At 38.2% G+C, this 22,147-nt stretch overlaps 2 protein-coding genes across 7 annotated transcripts in view; one reads left to right on the top strand and one right to left on the bottom strand.

Moving 5' to 3' along the window:
* PPME1 (protein phosphatase methylesterase 1) overlaps window positions 1-19,316 on the bottom strand; it is an 88,056-nt gene extending 68,740 nt beyond the window's left edge. The window contains exons 1-2 of one of the 2 annotated variants that reach the window (XM_043580272.1): window positions 19,100-19,211; window positions 3,145-3,196 (exon numbers count right to left, since the gene is read on the bottom strand). In XM_043580272.1, the coding sequence (XP_043436207.1) occupies window positions 3,145-3,149 (5 nt within the window). In that variant the 5' untranslated portion in view covers window positions 3,150-3,196; window positions 19,100-19,211. Of the gene's footprint in view, window positions 1-3,144; window positions 3,197-19,099 lie in introns of both variants that reach the window. The other variant, XM_043580271.1, reaches the window with a different exon arrangement.
* Window positions 19,317-19,614: 298 nt separating this feature from the next.
* C2CD3 (C2 domain containing 3 centriole elongation regulator) overlaps window positions 19,615-22,147 on the top strand; it is a 143,613-nt gene continuing 141,080 nt past the window's right edge. For 4 of the 5 annotated variants that reach the window (XM_043580264.1, XM_043580267.1, XM_043580266.1 and 1 more), the window contains exon 1: window positions 19,635-19,876. In XM_043580264.1, the coding sequence (XP_043436199.1) occupies window positions 19,822-19,876 (55 nt within the window). In that variant the 5' untranslated portion in view covers window positions 19,635-19,821. Of the gene's footprint in view, window positions 19,877-22,147 lie in introns of all 5 variants that reach the window. The other variant, XM_043580265.1, reaches the window with a different exon arrangement.

Consider the following 22,147-nt stretch of genomic DNA (forward strand, 5'->3'; position numbering starts at 1 on the left):
TACGCTGTTGGTGGGAATGTAAACTGGTGCAGCCACTCTGGAAAACAGTATGGAGGTTCCTCAAATAGTTAAAAATAAAACTACCTTATGACCCAGCAATTGCACTACTAGGTATTTGCCCAAAGGATGCAAAAATACTGATCTGAAGGGGCACATGCACCCTGATGTTTACAGCAGCATTATCAACAACAGCCAAATTATGGAACGAGCCCAAATGTCCACTGACCAATGAATGGATAAAGATGTATACCCACACACACACACACACACACACACACACACACACACACAATGGAATATTACTCAGCCATCAAAAAGAATGAAATCTTACCATTTGTAACACTGTGGATAGAGCTAGAGTGTATTATGTATGCTAAGTGAAACAAGTCAGAGAAAGACAAATACCATATGATTTCATTCATATATGAAATTTAAGAAACAAAACAGATGAACATAGGGAAGGGGGGTGCAGAGAGAAAGAGGTAGGCAAACCATAAGAGACTCTTAACTATAGAGAACAAAAACTGAGGGTTGATGGAGGGGAGGTGGGCAGAGGATGGGCTAAATTGGTGATGGGTACTATGGAGGGCACTTGTGATGAGCACTGTGTTATATGTAAGTGATGAATCACTACACTCTACTCCTGAAACCAATATTATTCTATATGTTTACTAACTAGAATGTAATTAAAAACTTGAAACAAACAAAATAGAAGGCAGAAGAAAGAGAAAAAAAAAACCTTCTCTGATGAAGCTATAACCACAGACAGTTCTCAAATGGACTTGGGCTAAATTTATACCACTTATATATTCTAAGAAGTTTCAAGTTGAGAATTTAAAGTGGACCTAGAGGCGCCTGCGTGGCTCAGTCAGTTGAACATCCAACTCTTGATTTCGGTTCAGGTCATGGTCCCAGGGTCATGGGATTGAGACCCGCATCAGGCTCTGCGCTGAGAACATGAAGCCTGCTTGGGATTCTCTCTCCCTCTCTGTCAGCTTCTTCCCTGCGTGCCTGTGAACTCTCTCTCAAAATAAATAAGCATTTAAAAAAGTTAAAAGAGACAAAGATATAGTAAGCAAATACTAGCCAAAGCAATTTTAGGTTATTCTTTCTCAAAATTTAAGGCATTTTTCCATCTTCTAAGTAAGGTACTACTGTTGAGATGTTTTTACTAAGAATCTTTTTATCCCCCATATTCCTAAATTTCAATCTTAAACTAGAATAAGGTATTTTCTAGAAGATTCCTTAAATTTTCTCTTCTTTTGAATTTATATATACTATACATATTTTCATTCCCAACATATTTCTTTTTCTCTGAAACCAGGTTCTCCCCCCTCCTTTTTAAAAAGAGCATTCTATTCTTGTTTCACAGATGCCATATCATCTCTTGTCTCTCTGACAAGTTTAAGCTTTTTTTTTTTGTTGTTCTATACATTATTGTTTCATTTTCTCATTTTGTTTTGGTATCTATTTTTTGTGTTAGAAGTTTTTCCTGGATGTCTGGTGATTCTATGAGAGAGCAAGGCTTGCTGACTATTGAATATGACTGTCCAGTTAGCAAGTAGATTCCTAGCCTTTTAAGTAGGGGATTTTTCCTCCAAACATCAATATCTGCATGTCTTTTTTTTTGGCCAGTCATTTCTCCAGAGAAAAATCCTCCAATCTCCTGCCTGGGAACATAAGACTAGCCGTTAGCCTTCTGGAAAAAGATCTGAATAGTCTCTTTCATTCACTCATTCAACAAACATTCACTGCGCACCTACAAGATACTGTTTTAGGCACCTGAAATATTTTGGTGAACAAAATAGACAAAACCCCTTACTCTTGTGGTGTTCACATTCCTGTGAAGGCAACATAAGTAAAAATTTGTCAGGTAACAGTAAGTGTCATGGAGAAAAATCAAATCAGGAAGCGAGGAAAATGAATGCCAGGTTGGGAAAACTGTAGTTTTAAATCAGGTGGTTAGGGAAGGCACCTTTAACAATGACCTAAAGGTGAGGGAGCAAGCCATGAGAGCATGTCTAGATGACAGAATGTATACCTTCACTACCTTCACTTAACCCCTATTTTCATCCTGTTGCTTTACTTTTGTGGCCATATGCTTAGCATCTCTGAGTCCAGAGACACCCTGGTTCAATTTCTATAGAAGTTAACCATCACACTGAGGGAAAGAAGAAGATTTTGGCATTTAATGGTGCTTTGTACAGATTTTCAATCAATCCTCCTGTTTTAGCCCACTTTCAGAGGTACTTAGCACCTACAATTCCTGAGCCTTTATGGGTTTATGATACAGATTAGCTTGCACTTTCATTCTTCTACAGGTAGTTTTCAGTTTGCTCTTCTCTGTTAATATTCAACTTGCTATCTTCCTAAATCTTGGTAGCCTATCTTCTATTTGTTCTTTGGTATTACTCCTTTTTCCAAATTACTCTATCATAATTTAATGGGGTTTGGTAAGAGAATAGAGGCAAACAAATGAATTTCTACAACTCTCTGGAGTAGCTATTCCTATTTCACAAATGAGAAAACTAAAACCAAGGGAGATTAAATAACTCATCCAAGACACAGAAAGTAGTGGGCTAGAATCTTATTCTCATGGTTATTTCCTTATCAGTTTTCAATACTACCCTCAAAATAATATTAAGTTCTCCATTCTTGAAATCACCCAAGCTAGCCATGAGTAAGCAGAAATCCTCAGGAAAAGGTGAAAGAGGATTGGTTCCTGTTGTAGGGGTAATGACTGCCAGAGGACCCTAGTAGCAAGGCTGTATACCAGGGAGACGAAAGAGAAAGTCAAGGTTTACAAATGTAGGTGGCAATGAGAGGGAGCAGGAAGGTGCAGTGAGAAGGAAGAATCAAAGACAACTCTCAAGTTTCTCTGATGCCATTCAGAGAATACAAAGAACGGCATTTTAAAGGGCTCTAAGTTACTAAATACTGATTTACCATGTGATTGAAAATCCTACATCCTATTCCTATTAGTTTTCTTTGTTGGCCATTGGAGAATGTTAATTGTTAAATGGGCATCATAGAATCCAAAAATGAAAATAGTACAGCATTTACCACAATGTCCTACATTAGATAGGACAGGATACTTATGGCCCAATAGTTGATGTGGTTTCAAGCAAATGAATGAAAGCTTACCTCATTTAAAACCACTTTCAGATAAGATATTTACTCCATGGGAACTTCCAACCTGCTGAGTCAGATCACACAAAAATATAGTTTATTTTAAATGGATGGATAAAGACAGACTGTTGCAGCACTGAAAGAACTGTAATCTTATACCTCTGATAATAAAGAATTCTGCTTCACTTAGGTTTAGAAAAAGTTAGAAATTTTATTTCCACCCCTTACCCAACCTAATTAATAACTTATTTTTCCAAAATCTTACAAGTAACTAGAAAAAAAGATATGGCAACTTTACTACAATGATCTAGCCTCAAACACCACTGAGATATCAGTAATGAAAACAAGAAAGCAGACAGAATACAAAGCATTTTGATGTTTTACAAGAGCTAATTATAACTGTTTAGTCTTACAATCAATATTTGTAGCTATACTCAAGGATCAGAACTTATACAAGCTACTATTCTGCTTTGACAATATCACAACAGGAAGAAAGCAAGCAGGCTTGGAGTCAGAGTTTAAAAGCCAATAAAATCCATACAGAAGACTCTAATAAAGTATATAGTTCCAGGGCACTTGGGTGGCTCAGTCGGTTGAGTGTCTGACTCTTGATTTCAGCTCAGGTCATGATCCCAGAGTTGGGGGATTGAGCCCGGTGTCAGGCTCTGTGCTGAGCATGGAGCCAGCTTGACATTCTCTGTCTGTCTGTCTGTCTGTCTGTCTCTCTCTGCCCCTCTTCCCTGCTCATGTGCACTCTTTCTCTAAAAAAAAAGGAAAAGTATATAATTGAGAACCAACTGCCATATAACTCCCTTCTCAGACTCAAATGAATGCCATGATGATGTAGAATATAAGACATATTTCATAGGATATTTCATTTCAAGTATATTTAGGGCAACGATTGTAGAGCCTCTTTCCAGTTACAACTTGCTTATATAAGCAACTAATTTAATTCCAATTCAATCAAAGAGACATTTGAGTATGTTTATGGCAGGCCCTGATACACTTCCTGGGCATTTGGGGAAATCAGCATGCTAGAGGTTCCCATTGATGAATAAAAACTTGGTTCTCACCCTCAAAAAGCTGACGCCAGAGAGGAAATAGGTAAGTAAACAGTCATTGTATACTACAGGTATGGCAGAAATAAGTCTAGTGTACCATGAAAATTCACAGAAGAGACTTCCAATCCTGTTTTGGACACTTATGGGAACGAAATCGGGTCAGGGAAGGATTCATAAAGATGATTTCTGGTATACAGATTTTCTTAAATGCTATACAAATCTGAAGTACTATCCTTATTAAATTATGACCTGGATTGGGAAGGTAATTCCTCTAATTACCAAATAAAAGATTATAATCTCCCCATATTCAGTGAGAAATATGTTAGTATAGAGATTCTGCAACTTAAAAATGGGTTTATATTCCAAAGGTTTGCAAAGTAGGTTGTTGGGAAAACTGAACCACATTTTCCCTAATTAACATTATTATGAAATATTGGTAGATTCTCTAGGTAGTTATATCCCCAAGCCTACTTAGCCATAATATGATAAAATGCTATTTGTGATGAAATTCTACTAATAACGATGTAGTTCAAGTGATTAACACAGAAAACTGATTTTAATATAGCTTGAACCATGGTTCTTATGCTTAAGGAAAAGCTGTTTAAAGGGATGAGAAGGATTAAATGAAACTGCTCATGTGTTTATGCTAGACACTTTACAAGCATTATCTAAATTTAATCCTCATAATAACCTGAGCTATACTTTCTTAACAGAATAAAAACAAATACAAATATGAAACCATAGAAGGATATAAGTAGGGCACAAGTTCATTTTTGCATATTGCCAATAATTACAGTTTTAAAATCTCATTTCTAGGGGCACCTTGGTGACTCAGTTAAGCATCCAACTTTGGCTCAGGCCATGATCTCACAGTTCATGGGTTCGAGCCATGTGTCAGGCTCTGCACTAACAGCTCAGAGCCTATAGCCTGCTTCAGCTTCTGCATCTCCCTCTCCTTCTCTGTCCCTCCCCCACTCGTGCTTTCTTTCTCTTTCAAAAAGAAACTTCAAAAAGATAAAATAAAATCTCATTTCTATACTCCACAAATCTATGGTTTTTCCTTCCCATTTAATTCCCTACTAAATTTAGGTTGGACAATTTTAAACTATTGGAAACAATGTCATGTGTCCACTATATTAGAACATTATTCATTCATTAAATGTTTATTGAGCTCCTGGGTGCTAACCATTTTGGGGCAAGTAAATAAAACACAAAAGGAGTATATAATTAAATTAGGAAAGATTAAACAAGTAAATCACAACATGGTTGTTAGTAGAACAGATAAAATACTGTATATACACAGCACTATCAACTGAAAGATGAACAACAATTTTATGTACCACTAAGAAAAAAGCTACCAATTAAAGTATGACACATTTCAAGTGTCTAAGTATGACACTTAGAAGTCATTTTAAATTTCTTGGAAGAGCTCTTTTATACTTACATTGATTCAACATACATCACTTATGGGTATAAATAAAGGAAAATGAGAGCAAAATAAAATACTTAATAGTATTTCTAACCAACTTCTTCACACTGAGAGTCTTATTCTTTTTTTTTTCCCCTAAGTTTATTTATTTATTTTGAGAGAAAGAGAAGAGAGAAAGAATTCCAAGCAGCCTCCACACTGACAGCACAGAGCTTGACATGGGGCTCGAACCCACAAACCATGAGATTGTGATCTGAGCTGAAACCAAGGGTTGGATACTCAACCAACTGAGCTACCCAGGGACCCCTAAAATTAAACACCAGCTCATAAGCTGACTTAACCTTTATGTAGAGAGCTATGTTGCTTTCTGACTCGAACTTTAGAAATAATGCTTAACTCATCTGATTAAAAACCTACTCCTCACAACCATTCAGTTCTCAGTAGTTAAAAGAGTGCTCTACTTTTACCTCCAGAATTTTCTTCCAAGCTACCAACACCTATTTTACAAGTTTTGGTGCTGGTTTTGGTGTTTGTTCATACAACTCAGGAGAACCAAAATAAAGCTGTTACCTTACCAAGAGCAATTGTGAAGACACTATCATTTTAAATATGAAAAGAAATTAAAAAAAAGTATGAATTACAGTAAATAGGTTTCCATTATCTAGCTTTATAATTTAAATGACTATGTATATATCATCTCTTTCTCCTTAAAAACAACTGATGCTAATATTAGCCACGTTAAAATAAAATGTTATTGAAGTATAATTAACATACAATGTTATATTTAGTTTTACCCATATTTTACGAAAATAAAGTGGAGCTTACACTGGTTAAGCAGTATGTAGTAAGGCCAGGAAGGGAATCCCAGTTTGTTGATTTAAAACCTCTATTCTTTCTACTACAAGACAGGAGAAGTACAAAATAAATAGTATTGATATGGGATGGCAAACTGTGGCCTATAGGCAAATCCAGTCACTGCCTGCTTTTGAATAACTCTTGAGCTGAGAGTGGTCTTTACATTTTTAAAAGCTGGGAGAAAAAAAAAAGTAATATTTAATGACAGGAGAAAATTACACGAAATTCAAATTTCGGTGTTCACAAAAAAAGTATTATTGGAACACCATCACATTCAATATGTATTGTCCATGGTTGCTTTCCTCCTACAACAGCAGAGGTGAGTAGCTGCTACAGAAAGTGTATCGTTTGCAAAACATAAAATGGTTACTATTTGGCCCTTTACAGAAAAGTTTGCCAAACTCTGGTATAAATGATAGGTGCTATGAAAGGGCAGAAAATGGAAAGATCACTGCAGGCTGAACGGTCAGGAAATTTTCAGATCTCATTTTATTTTTTTTTTATTTTTTTAATTTTTTTTTCAACGTTTATTTATTTTTGGAACAGAGAGAGACAGAGCATGAACGGGGGAGGGGCAGAGAGAGAGGGAGACACAGAATCAGAAACAGGCTCCAGGCTCTGAGCCATCAGCCCAGAGCCTGACGTGGGGCTCGAACTCACGGACCGCGAGATCGTGACCTGGCTGAAGTCGGACGCTTAACCGACTGCGCCACCCAGGCGCCCCTCAGATCTCATTTTAAATGAATGCTATGTGCCACACGTCCATTAAACCAAATCTTATAAAAACATTTATTTAAGGGACACCTGCGTGGCTCAGTCAGTTGAGCGTCTGATTCCTGATTTTGGCTCAGGTCACAATCTCATGGTTTGTGGGATCGCGTCCTGCGTTAGGCTCTGCACTGAGAGTGTGGAGCCTGCTTAGGACTCTCTCTCTCTCTGCTCCTCGCCCACTCATTCTCTCTCTCAAAATAAATAAACTTAAAAAAAAACATTTATTTAACTGTGCTATTGTAAAAGATGCAAAGAAATAAAAACAAAGGCCCTTGCACTCCAAAACTTTCTATTTTATTGAGGTAACTTAAAAAAAACTACCATGATGGGCGCCTGGGTGGCGCAGTCGGTTAAGCGTCCGACTTCAGCCAGGTCACCATCTCGCGGTCCGTGAGTTCGAGCCCCGCGTACGGCTCTGGGCTGATGGCTCAGAGCCTGGAGCCTGTTTCCGACTCTGTGTCTCCCTCTCTCTCTGCCCCTCCCCCGTTCATGCTCTGTCTCTCTCTGTCCCAAAAATAAATAAATGTTGAAAAAAAAAATTTAATTAAAAAAAAAAAACTACCATGAAAGATAAATTATTATCTTAATTATGGTATTTGCCAACTTAAATTATCATAAAAATTATGATAGATAAATTTGGCATAACAATTTTTTTAAATGCAATACTGAGTAGTAATGCACAATAATTGAGTGGAAATGACAAAGTGTTTTAGAACTCAGAGGAGACACGGAACAAGTGAATGAGTTAGAACAGTCTGAAAGGGGTTCGTGGGTTTTACAGGACTTGAAAACATGAAATCGGAGGCATTGCTAATAAAATAAACTTGGCAATTAGTAAGTGCAAGAAACATTTAGGGAACTGACATTGCCTGGAACATGACTATGGATAGCTTTTAATCGCAGACTGCTTGCTCCCGACACTTTATGGTAGAGTCACTAATGTACAGGTACCACTTCCTTGGAAAATAGTCTTCACTCTTAGACAATAAGGGATAAATTGAGCAAGGGCAGAAAAACCAATCCTATAAAATGCAGGTCTTCCAAAAATAATTTTTAATTGACATTTATTCTCTTACAGTAATAGAATTGCTTTCAGGTTTAGAGAATCACAAAAGAAGAGATAAACTGTTAAATTTTGATAAAATAAAACCAAAACCAGGCATGAATCTTTACATAAAAGAGACTAACTGCAGGCATGAGCTTCTGCCATATAAGTATTTTAAATCTCAAATTAAGACCAGGTATTTGGAAGCACTCACAACACACTTACGTGCCGGTGCTGAAATAAAGTATACATTCTATTATTTCATGAAGTGAAACAAATTTCAGAAGAAAGGGAATGTAGGTTTAGTTATGTCATCTTAATGGAACTGGTGAGGAAATAAGATTGTTCTCATAAAATGAGGCCAAATACGTCTAGGAAAGGTCAGCACTTAAATAGCCAGCATACTTAGGAATCAGGGAAATTAAGACACAACCCCTACCCTTAAGAAGCTCATGGTCTTATAGACAGTAAACCAATAATCACAAGTCAGAAGGATAAGTGTTAAACTACAGAAGGCTACGAGGTCATAGAAGAGATGCAGCTTGGGGCGCCTGGGTGGCGCAGTCGGTTAAGCGTCCGACTTCAGCCAGGTCACGATCTCGCGGTACGTGAGTTCGAGCCCCGCGTCGGGCTCTGGGCTGATGGCTCAGAGCCTGGAGCCTGTTTCCGATTCTGTGTCTCCCTCTCTCTCTGCCCCTCCCCCGTTCATGCTCTGTCTCTCTCTGTCCCAAAAATAAATAAACGTTGAAAAAAAAAATTAAAAAAAAGAAGAGATGCAGCTTGCCTACTACATGAAGATGTCTACTAGGAGATATGACCACCACCAACAAAATTATGATTAATTGCTAAGGAAAGAAAGGAGGGAAGAATAGGAAGAAAGAAGGAAAAAATTTCCCTACATATTTAGAGAATAAGGAATAAGAAAAGTATGTTTTGAGGTGAATGTCTCAAATCCAAATAGGCATAATAACTTCAACATCAACTAGGCTGCTTAAATTTGTTAAGGGAGTTATGAATGAGTCATAAGCTGCACAGTAGCAGTCCTAGTCACTGTTGTCACAAATTCTCTAGTCTAAGAGTATGTGGAAGTAAAAAACTGAAGTTTAATTGCAGTCAGCTATTTAAATCAAGGCATCACTGCTTTTAACAAAAACATGTCTTCATTAGGAACACTTTGAAGGGAATGGAAAGATGGCAACCAGATGGCTGTCTGGGTCATGGTAGTTTGGAGTGTTCATTACTAGTGATAAGGGCATGTTATTAAAGCAGCAGACTTAAAGATTCTCAAAACTACACACTGGATTAGGCTATTAGAGATCATCTTTCTTTATGGAAGGGAAAAATTAGCTGTTTATTATGTGTCAAACAGAATTTTGAGTTCCAAAAGAAAAGTTTCCCCATTTTTTTTAAAAGTAGGCTTCAAGCCCAGTGTGGAGCCCAATGCAAGGCTTGAACTCACGACCCTGAGATCAAGACCTAAGCTGCGATCAAGAGTCAGACGTTTAACCAACTGAGCCACCAAGGCACCCCAAAAGTTTCCCCACTTTATTTTTTTTTAATACGTATTTATTTTGGGGAAAGCGCAAGTGAGGGAAGGGCAGAAAGAAGGGGACAGAGGATCCAAAGTGGTCTCTGTGCTGGCAGACTGACAAGCAGCAAGCCCGATGTGGGGCTTGAACTCACGAACTGTGAGATCATGACTCAAGCTGAAGTTGGACACTCAACTGACTGAGGGACTCAAGTGCCCCAAGTGTCCCCATCTTAAAGACAAGGAAATAGTCTCAAATGTAAAATAACTTGCCCAGAGCCACTTTCAGTAGCACTGGAGTTTGGATTTTAAACTCAAGTATGTCTGGTGTCAAAGTGATCTTGCTACTACACCATGATAGTGAATTCTAGAAAGAGGAAAGATAAAGTGACCAGGGCCACATGACTTATTAGTGACAGAGACAGGAGTTCCACTTACACCGAGAAAAGTCCATAGCAAAGAACACACAGAGACGCATCGTAGAAAAGGAGTCAGAGTAAACAACTTCAGCCTTCTCCTGTGGTTTGGACGACTAGAATTTTCAACATAACCTCTTATTCAATCATCAAAATATATTGGTAGTTATGTGCTTGGGAGTGGTTGTCAAAACTGTTGAGGAACATCTAAGTGTGGCATATAATTGGACCGCCCTTTAAATAGCACTATTAATTAAAACTTTCTTCTCTAAAAGAAACTATTTTATGACATAAAGGAGTAAGTTTTTCCTAACCAACCAGAGATGTTTTCTCAAATCTGACATCAAGTAACATAACAAGGAAGGCTCATTAAGTTTAAAAAACAACAACAAAATCCAATTATCCAATTTTGGGGACACTGAGAAAAAACAGATTTGTCAGCAATAAGCCCAGCAGCAATGGAATAAAGGACATTTACTCAGAAGTGCTCAGGTCAAGGGGCTCAAACCTGGCACAAGGTGGAAAGGGAGACAAAAGAAGAGATCAATTACTTCCTATACCTCTGTTGAGTGAAAACAGTAGAGAATTTACAGTCAAAAGATTAATCTCCCCCACTTGTTAACATTAGGCCTTGGGTTACATGCTGTTTACTGTCTACTCCAGACATTCCTGCTGCACTTCCCACCACTCTCTATTCCCTAGCAGAATTCCAAATTGTTTAGTAACTAGTGGGGAGATTTTGTTATCCTTCCTCCAGACCAGGGGAATGAATCAGAATTGGTCTAAACCAGTCAAAGTAATCCCATTCCCAACTGCCAGTGATTGGTCTTAAAATGGACATGTAAACCAGTTCTGGACCATGAGACTTAAGGGAAAAATTGGCTGGGGAATTTCCCTTTCCAGAAAACAAAACAAAACAAAAGACATGCTTAGCTAGGAAAAGGCCTTTGCTCCAGTTCCTTCCTTTTATTTGGAAAGATGGAATAAAGGTAAGATGAAAGTAGAGTTGCAGCAACCATCTTGCAACCAAAAGGTGACAAGAGAAGGAAAATCCAACATTACTAAGATGGCAAAATTAAGGATGCACAGGGTCCTTACTGATATCATTGAATGACTGAATCAATGCTAGAACTTCCTATTAATAATAAATATCCTTTTGGTTTAAAGCACAATAAACTGTTAACAGCTAATAAGATTATTTCACATTAATGTAATATTGCTAACTTGAATTTGGGAAGTTTTGTAGGACTGTATTTTAAAAACAAACCTACTGAGTTTTATAATTCTATAATAAAATGGAATTTACTTACACATAAGGAATTTATCCCTAGTTTATTTTGTACATAATTAAGTGATACTACATTAGATGAACTTAGGTCAATACTTGGGATCTGAAATATTTTTCCTTCAAAAGGGATTCATACACACTGAAAGACATCATATTTTCTCAAAGACTCAACATCATAAAAATGTTTACTTTGCGTTAATTTACATATTTAATGTAATCTTAATAAAAATATTATACGGGTTTTTTTTCTGGCACTAGTTTAGTTGATTAGAAAGCTTATTTGTATATTATTCAGCCATAAAAAAGAATGAGATCTTGCCATTTGCAACAACATGGATGGACCTACAGGGTATTGTGCTAAGTGAAAGAAGTAAGACAAAGACAAATACCACATAATTTCACTAACATATGGAATCTAAAAAACAAAACAAATGAATAAACAAACAAGAAGCAGAAACAGACCCACAAATACAAAGAACTGATGGTTGCCAGAAGGGCGGCAAATGGGGGGATGGGCAAAATGGGTGAGTGGAGTGGGAGATACAGGCTTCCAGATATGGAATGAATAAGTCACAGGGAATAAAAAGTATAGCATAGGATGGGGCGCCTGGGTGGCGCAGTCGGTTAAGCGTCCGACTTCAGCCAGGTCACGATCTCGCGGTCTGGGAGTTCGAGCCCCGCGTCGGGCTCTGAGCTGATGGCTCGGAGCCTGGAGCCTGTTTCCGATTCTGTGTCTCCCTCTCTCTCTGCCCCTCCCCCGTTCATGCTCTGTCTCTCTCTGTCCCAAAAATAAATAAACGTTGAAAAAAAAAAAAAATTAAAAAAAAAAAAAAAAAAGTATAGCATAGGAAATTATAGTCAATGGTATTATAATAGCATTGTATGGTGATGGATGGTAGCAATACTCATGGTGAGCACAGGGTAAAGTATAGACTTGAGGAATCACTATGTGGTACACCTGAAACTAATATAACATTGTGTGTCAACCATACTTTAAAAAAAAAGTTTGTCTCTAAGAATAAGCAAGTAAAAGGAGCCAGGAAAATCTTAAAAAAGAATGAGGGAGAAGCTACCTCTACCATCTACTAAAACATACTAATAATAACTCTGTAGTTAAACAGGTAGTAGTGGCACATAAATAAAAAAGCAGGCCAGGATGCCTGGGTGGCTCAGTTGTTTAAGTGTCCGGACTCTTGACTCGTGGGTTCGAATCCCTGCTTGGGAGTCAATCTCTCTCTCTCTCTCTCTCTCTCTCTCTCTCTCTCTCTCTCTCTCTCTTCCCCTCCCCCCCCCGCCCCTTCCTTGATGGCACACTTTCTATTTCTCTCAAAATTAATAAAACTTTAAAAAAACGTTAAAAAAAAATAGGAAGACAATGGGATAAAAAAGAAAATAAACAGATCCATATCTATGTGAAAATTTGGTATTTGACAAAGACATCATTTTAATCCATGGGGAAAATGACTAATTTTTATTGAGGTGAAATTCATATAATAGAAAAAGAACATTTTAATAAATGGTGTTACAACTGGAAAACCTGTGGATAAAGATAAAACTGGATCTATCTGTTCCTCACTTTGCACATCAAGATTAACTTAAAATGGATGTAAAAAATGGAACCATTTTTTAGAAAAAAAAAAAAAAAATGAATTCCTTTATAACCTGGGTGAAGGAAATGTCTTTCTGTGATTCAAAATCTAGAAGCAGCACATAGATAGATTTGAGTGCATTAAAATAAAAAAAAAAAAAAACCTTTTTATATAGCAAAATACATTATAAGCAAAGTAAAAAAGCAACTTGGAAAATATTTTTAACACTTAGAAATATCCTGAATACATAGAAAGCTTCAAAGAGCCACTTTGGAAAACAGTTTGGCAGTTTCTTAAAAAGTTAAACATAACTTACCATGTAACACAGCGATTCCATTCTTAGGTGTTTACCAAAGGGAAATCCAAACACATTTCCATACAAAGATTTGTATGTGAATATTCATAGCAGCATTATTCACAATAGCAAAACAAAAAAAAGGAAACTCAAAGTGTTCAGCAACTGACAAGTAAAATTTGCTGTATCTACACAGTAGAATATCATTCAACAATAAAAAGAAATGGTGTATTGATACATGCTACAACATGGATGAATCTTGAAAACATTATACAAAGTAAAAAAAGCCAGTCTCAAAAGGCACTTACTGGGGTGCCTGGGCGGCTCAGTCATTTCAGCATCTGACCCGTGATTTCACCTCAAGTAATGATCTCACAGTTTGTGAGATCCAGCCCTGCATGGGGCTCTGTGTTGAAAGCTTAGCACCTGCTTGGGATTCTCTCTCTCCCTCTCTCTTTACCCTTCCACCACTCGTGTGCATGCTCTCTCTCTCAAAATAAATTTTTTTTAAAGGCCCCTTACTGTATGATTTCATTTATATGCCAAAATAGGCAAATCTATGAAGACAGAAAATCAACAGTGGTTCCCAGGGGTTGGGGGAGGCGGAGGTAACTGGTAGCAGGTAAGTAGTTTCTTTATGGGATACTGAAAATGTCCTGGAATTAGTGACAATGACTGTACAGCCTGAATATACTAAAAACTAATGAATGGTAGGTAAACTTGTAAAAGGGTGAATTGTATGGCATATGAATTTTAATTTTTTTTTAAAAATTAATTAACAAAAACAGAAATACTAGAATTTGCACCTGAATATGTGAGCTTGAGCAAGCTTTGTCCTTTATTTCCCCATTTGTTCGAATGGCTCCTTAAAGCTTTCCCAGGAGGCCTGATGTTCATTATAAATTTAAGAAGTTGAACGAAGGACTATCTAATCAGATACAGATTAAGAAAGCTTAAGGGGAAAAAGTGATATTACAAAAAATTCAAAAAAGAACTTCTACTTCATAAAGAAGCCTTTCTCACAGTTTTCATAAAGAAGAAGCCTTTCTCATGGTTTTCAATATAAAATAATTTACTAGTTATTCTGTAAGAGCTTATGTCAGGAAGCATAAGTGCTTTTCATGTATTATCTCATTCTCATAGCACTCTAAAGTAAGCAGAGATTAAAAGAAAAAAAAAAACAAAAAAAGACTAGAAGAGGTTAAATGACTTGACCAAAGTAAATACTTAAGCTGAGCTTCAAACTCAGATCTCCTTATCACTTTAAAAACAACAATTTCTACACCAAGGTATAACAAGAACTAAAAGTAAAACAAGAACAACAATGGACTAAAAACCCAAAGTCTAGGTTTGAATCTTGTTTCTGCCATTTGATGATTCTGTTTTTTTAGGCAAGTCAAAGAACATTCGAATTTTCTCATTAAGAGAAAATATTACCCCTTGCCCTAATTTACCTCATAAAATAATACAAATAGGCACTAATATATACCTTCCAGTTAAAGTACTGTCGAACTGTTAAGAGATAATTACAGAAATATAGTACTATTGGTAAACCAAAACTATGTTGAAAAATGAATGGTTTTAATAATCTATAGTCTCTCTAATGGTAACAGAATGTACTAAAGCAGTGATTTTCAAAACATACTCCTCTCAAGCACACCAGGTGCGGCAGACTAAACATTTGTGTCCCGCTCCCCCCTCCAAACACAAATTCATGTTAAATCCTAACATCCAATGTGATGGTATTTGGATATGGGGCCTTGAGAGGTGATGAGGTCATGAGAGTACAGCCTTCATGAATGGGATTAGTGCCCTCATAAAAGAGATGCCACAGAGCTTCCTTCCCCCTTCTGTCATGTGAAGACACAGCAAGAAAAATGCCATCTATAAACCAATAAACAGTCCCCACTGGATACAGAATCTGCCGGCATCTTGATCTTGGACTTCCCAGCCTCCAGAACTATCATACATTTCTGTTGTTTATAAGCCACCCAGTCTATGGTATTTTTTGTTATGGGCAACTCTAACAGACTAAAATACCAGTTGCAAGTAGGGATCCCAAATCAGAGTAGCTCCAAAATCTTTAATAAAAAAGTTCAAAACCACTGTTTTTTGGCATCATCTACTGGCTTCTATCAAGGAACAATGAAACCAGGATTTCAGGGCTTACCCAAGAAAAACTGTTGGTGTTCTGAAAAGGGAATAGATTCTAGAGACTAAACGTAGATTAAACCCTGGTTCTGCCACATACTAGTTGGGTGACTGTTAATCTCAAGTCTGAGTTTCCTGACTTATAAACGCAGAGAAATATATACCTTGCAAGGTTGTGAACAGATTAAATAAAATAACGTACAAAAAAATAATAAAGTAATATACATAAAGCTATTACTACAATGACTTTCACAAGGTACCTACTTGAAAAAAAAGTACTTGCTGTTTTTACATTACCTAGTGATACTCTGGAATTACTAAGTCTAATTTGAAAAACTACATTAAGGGAACTCAAGAAAAACCACAAACTCAAAACCACCCTGAATATATGAATACCTCTAAACAAGGTTTAGTGAAATTAAAGGCAAGAGATTATGAAAAACTGTTGAAAAAGTAAGTCATATAAGAGACTGTCAAATGAACAGGTCCAACCTAAAATTAAGAGATAGATGAGAGAATGGAAAATGATGGGTAGATAAGAAAAATGCAAATGAATGAATAGAAGAAGAAATAAAGAAGAATGCTTTAAAATTGGTAGAAGTGAGACTTCATAAATCAAACCTGAGAAAAAAGAAAGACTGAATCCTAGACTATTTGCAACGAAATAAGAAACACAACTCAAATTAAGTATTGCCAGGATAACAACTATGAATCCAAAAAAACATAATGGGTCTCAGAGACTCAAGTTTCAGTCTTTACTGGCCCTACCACTAGGCTTCTACTGCCTTAGTATGAAGAAGAATTGACTTTGTTTTCTTTTTCTAATTTTTTTTTTTTTGAGAGTAAAAGAGACAAAGTGTGAGTTGGGGAGGAGCAGAAAGAGGGGGAAGGGCAGAGAGACAGGGAGACACAGAATTCAAAACAGGCTCCAAGCTCTGAGCTGTCAGCACAGAGCCAATGCAGGGCTCAAACTCATGAACCCTAAGATCAGGACCTGAGCTGAAGTCAGACACTTAACCAACTGAGCCACCCAGGCACCCCGAGTTTGTTTTCTTATTCACAAAAAATATTATCTCCTGCCTCTACGTTTACCTACAGAATACAGAATTCTCTGAATCGTTTCCTCAACTATACAGTGAAACCATTTCAAAGCTCTCTTTTTAGCACAGGGAGAGAGTATATTACCACTAACTTTAGACTCGGCTGAGGCCTGCCTATGTTTCAATAAGGAAATAGAAAAGAAAAATATAGGAAAACAAGCCACCTGAGGAGCACATAAAATTCACCAACACATGCTCTTCTCTTCATAATATTATAAAGAAGCATCTTCCTAAATAAGTTTATTTCCCAGAACAAGCAGTTAACAAAGAAGAGCAAAGCATCTATTTAAAGAGGGTAAGTTGGAGTGCCTGGGTGTTCAGTCGGTTAAACATCTCAGCTCATGTCATGACCTCACAGTCCAGGAGTTGGAGCCCCACACTGGGCTCCAGGCTGACAGTGCAGAGCCTGCTGGGGATCTTCTCTTCCCCTCTCTGCCCCTCCCCTGCTTGTGCTCTTTCTCTCAAGATAAACAAACTTAAAAAATAAAGAGGGTAAGTTACTAACAATTATACAATCTTCTAATCACCAAGTTTTCCCTTTATTTTCTTTTACTGTTTTTCTTTAGTTTTTCACCTTCAGAGAACTTGTTTTAACAAAGTGAGAGGCTGACCTCTAAATTTATCTACAGCATGTATAGTTATTAAAAACCTAATATTTTTATATATTTTTACAGAAGAGGGCTTGTGTACTAAAGGACCAAATTTTAGATTAAAAAAGGCACTAAGACATATATACCAATGATAAATGTTACATTGATTTTATACTCCAGGTTAATTTTCCCAAATAATCTGTCATGGATCAGTTTCCACATCCTCCTTATTCATGTTACAGCCTTACTTTTCTGTCTTTTAACGCCAAAACAATATCCATCTTACCTTCTACGAGGCCTTCTACCACCTCTGTCTATTATGCATCAAATACCTATCTTCTGTCGAGGTTTTCTCACTTTTCTACTGTGCATCATAGTCAGGTCTCCACTTCAATTCTTAGTTTCCTTCCCTGTTTTTTTCAACCACCACCCCCAATTCTCACCACCTCTCTATCCCACTGTTTCAATTTATAGGATTCTCCTTTCTCTTTATTCCAAGGACCTACTTTCACAGTTATGCATCTACTGTCCTCATCTCCTTTTTGATCAGTTTTTGTACATATTACTTCTTTAGCACCTAAGATTCCTTTTCCCTAGTTTTTATTCCAAGTACAGTATATCTATCAACCCATTTCTAGAATCCCAAACACACCCTCTTGGCTACCTCATACCTATTCATTCTTTCTACCCCTTTTCTCTATAGTCACTAGTCTGCAGAATACTATTTGATACCACAAATAACCCTGAAAACCAACTGCCTACTCAACTGTCTCTACTTTCCAGTAACTACCTCTCCCATGTTCAACTCATCCTCTCTTATACCTAAGGTACCCCCTAAACGACACAAGCCATTCAACAACCTAAAATTCCCCAAAACTATCTCTTCAACACAGCTCCTGCCTTCCCAGTAAATGGATTTCCCCAAAACATTATAAGCAGCTACTTTCAATGCTTCATTAATTCTGAGTCTTATCAAACCAGTACATAGCTTCCATCAGACTTATTTGCCTGGCAAAAATCAACTGCCCAAATTTCCTCTTTAAGCTTCCCAGACTATATCTACAGCACTTCCATTCACTAAACCCCGTTCCCAGTCATTTCTCCATCTCTAGAGCCCATGGTCATTCTCTCAGCTCATCACTCCTACCCTTACTCCCTACCCTCACTTCTCAGAACATTCCCATTGCTCTTAACAGTCTAATTGGCTATATTCCCCATCTTTCCTTAGTCCCGTTCTCAGGCTTTCTCAATTCTCCCTTAAAATATCTAATCTAATCAACCCTCACTCCCTGAATCTTCCTCTTACCTCCAAGGACACTCTCTAGAACCTTCTGCTCCCTAGTTCTCTTTCCTTCTCCAATCCTGTCTCAGGTGTTCCCACTTCCCTCAGCTTTTCTAGTATCTAGTTCTTTCCGTCTTCTTACTACTTCCAAATCTTTCCCTAGTTGTTCTCCTAAATTCCCTCAACTTTTCTCTCAGTCATTCCCCATTTTCCTCAACCTTCCCTGGCAGCTATTCCCCGACTTTCCTCACCTCTACCACCTTTCCTCAAACCTCATCCATCCCTTCTTCTGGAGGTGCCTCCTACATCTCTTAAATTACCCTCTCAGCTTCCTCAATCTTTGCCTCATCCCCTCCTTCCTTCAATACTATTTGTCCTCCAATTTCCATTGACTTGGCGCCTCCCCTAGTTCCCAAATCTACGTTCAACACCATCTAAACGTCTCCAGGCCGCCGCCAACATTCTCTCTCATCCTTAGCCTCCCCTGCCGTGCCACTCTAAACGCCCAGAGACACCATTCTCCAATGGCCGGCGCCTGGCCTCTAGGGAGACGGGGTATGGGTCACGTACCCCATTCGCATCTTGGCTCCGCTCTGGCTGCCCCCGCTGCCGGGGAGAGGTGGGCGAGAGGGCAGGCGGCCGAGGTGCATGCTCTTCTCTAGGGCCGACATGAAGTGGAGGCCTCAGGTAGTCAAACAGTAGCCGGAGCTTCGTCCCACGCTAAGCGCGGCCCAACCGGTCACAGCTCGCTCCCCTAGCGACGCCCAGTGCCTTTGGACAGCACCCAGCTACCGGCAGCACCGCCCACCGCCCACCGGCTCCGTAAACTCCACCCCCTCTCCTCGGCGATTCCACCGGAAGTACGCAACAGCCGTTCACAAAGAAAGCTGGGTAACGGAGTCTACGGATCTCTCAGACCAACAGAGAACTCATCGACCCTCGCCGGAAAGACAAGCGCTCCTAAAGGCAATGCATCCTGGGCAATGAAGTCCTCAAAGGGCATATCCCTTTGCGCTTGCGCAGCTGAAGGCGACAGCGGTCAACCTCGTAGAGGTAGTGTAGCAAAGCATCCTGGGTATTGTAGTCTATTTGCGGGAAGAAGGCTTTGGCGCCTTTCCTTTCCACCGCTCCTTTCAGACGGTTAAGAGGAAGAGCTTTTTCTTCCTGCTTCCCAGGCTGCCCAGCGGCTCCGGTTGCCGGGGAACGCAGGCGCCTCGGGAAGGGATGGCGGGAGGTTACGGCTTGGGTGCTGGAGCCGGAGTTCAGTTGGTGAAGAAAAGTTCTGGCTCGTCATGAAACAAAGAAAAGGCCAGGGGCCTGTCGGAGCCCGTGGCCGCAAGAAGAGAGGTAACCTGAGAGACCAAAGGTTGAGGAAAGAATAATAAGGTGGAGTTGGGAGCAAGGTGTAGAGAATTCCAGGGAGACTCCCCCACCCGCCTGTAAAAAGGGTGGGAGAGAAGTAGGAAGGGGGAAATAACCAAGGAATCTGAAGGTTAGAGAGGGCAGTTATCCCTCCAGCGAAAGGGAAGGAAATAGGTACTGAAGTAGGGGGTCAAAGCGGGCTAATAAATGGGGCGAGGTGAGGGCTAAAAGGGTGCAGGCAGGACGCTTCTAAAGAAAGGAAATAAAAAAATTCCAGGATTTTAAAAAACTTTTTAAAGGGAGGTGTAATTGACATGTAACATTATCTTAGCTTCAAGTTGTACAATTGTTTAGATATTCCCGTATATTGCGAAGTGATCAAAACAGTACGTCTAGTTAGCATCCATCACCGTACATACTTACTAAAAGGTTTTTTTCATGTCATGAAAGCTTTAAAGATGTACTCTTTTAGCAACTTTCAAATATACAGTACACTATTAACTATAATTCACTGTGCTGTACTTTTACATCCCTGTGACCTAGGAGTACTTTTGATAGCAAAGTTAAATGTGTGTGTGTCTGTGTGTGGGAGGGTATAGCTTTGGAGTTCCACACGTACTGAAAGAAACATAAGTTGGAGAGGTGGTATGTCAGTAATTCTAATTGGCAAAGATCATGTTGTATGCATTACTGTAAATGTTAGTTGAATGAGCCAAACAAACATAAGACAGTCATGAAGTATGAAGGGCTACAGGCAGGAGTTGGGAAAGATAGTTGTGGAGGAGAGAAAAAGACAGTGGGGAGTGACAAGGTGAGGTAGAGTGCAGGTAAAGGCATGAGGATCTTTGAAGGATCTGAGAGGATGAAAGAGTGTGTAGCAAGAGAAGGTCTTTAGATTGAGGACTCAACCTACTGTCTGAGAACGTATCTCATCCAAGCTTTTTAACGATAACTAAGGCAGTTTTGAGGCAGTGACTTTTCCTGCAAAGAATGATGGGAGGATATGAAATAGAAGCACAGATGTATTCAATGCTAGTGCTCCCTATGTCAAACAATCAAGCATATTTGGTTGATAGGAGGAAAATAAAAATTGAAATAACATAAGAATACCCTTCTTGCTATACCATCTATATATGCAGTAATGCTCATATACACACCTGTGTATTATTTTTATATTGAGACTAGTTATACGTAAAGATTATGGTGGGTCTTTTTCAGCTATAGAGAACAGAGAAGGTGTTCGCTTTAGAAATCCAAAAACTTTTATATAGATTTCTTGATCTGATATACTCCAGTATATTTTCTTGTTAGGCATGACCACTCTCTGAAGGAAAAGAGGAATAGGAAGGTGTGTGTAATATAGGAATGATTTCTTTTTTTTTTTAAGTTTTTAATTTAATTCCAGTATAGTTAACATACAGCGTTATATTAGTTTCAGATATACAGTATAACGATTCAACAATTCTATGCATTACTCAGTGTTCATCATAAGTGTGCTCTTTAATACCCATTACCTATTTCACCCACCCACCGCTCCCCCACCTCTCCTCTGGTAACCATCAATTTGTTCTCTACAGTTAAGAGTCTGTTTCTTGGTTTGTTTCTCTTTTTTTTTCCTCCTTTGTTCATTTGTTTTGTTTCTTAAACTCCACATGAGTGAAATCATTTGCCTTTCTCTGACTTATTTTGCTTAGCATTATACTCTCTAACTCCATCCATGTTGTTGCAGATGGCAAGATTTCATTCTTTTTTATGGCTGAATAATATTCTATTGTATAGATATAAAGGAATAGTTTCTTAAATTTCTTCTAAATCATGGTTAGGAGATAACTATGAATGGAAGAACATCAGGGTCATTAAAGGAAAGTTTTATAGGAAGTCATAATTAAATGCCTTGTTTACATTTATTATCTGTCTGAAATCAGAAGCCAATAAATATTATAAAAGCCAATGAATATTATGAGCCCAGTGCTGGAGTAAAAAATAATGGCAGAATCTGAAGATGATAGTGTCTGTCTTCAATGACTGAATGATGTTGGCCAGAAAGAAAATACAAAATTTAAGGTGGTCTTTATTGAAACGCTTAATCATTTGAGCATTGAGTGAAGGGAGGAGTTATTGCTGTTTCATGTTTAGTGATGGTTTTAAAGTAAGAGAGGTAGAGCTAACATATCTTAAAACCTGAACTTTGCAACAATAAACAACAGTACTTGGGAGAAAAATTTCAACTACTTCTGAGATTTTAAAAACCTATCT

Source organism: Prionailurus bengalensis, chromosome D1, assembly GCF_016509475.1.
Source record: "Prionailurus bengalensis isolate Pbe53 chromosome D1, Fcat_Pben_1.1_paternal_pri, whole genome shotgun sequence".
Lineage (NCBI taxonomy): Eukaryota > Metazoa > Chordata > Mammalia > Carnivora > Felidae > Prionailurus > Prionailurus bengalensis.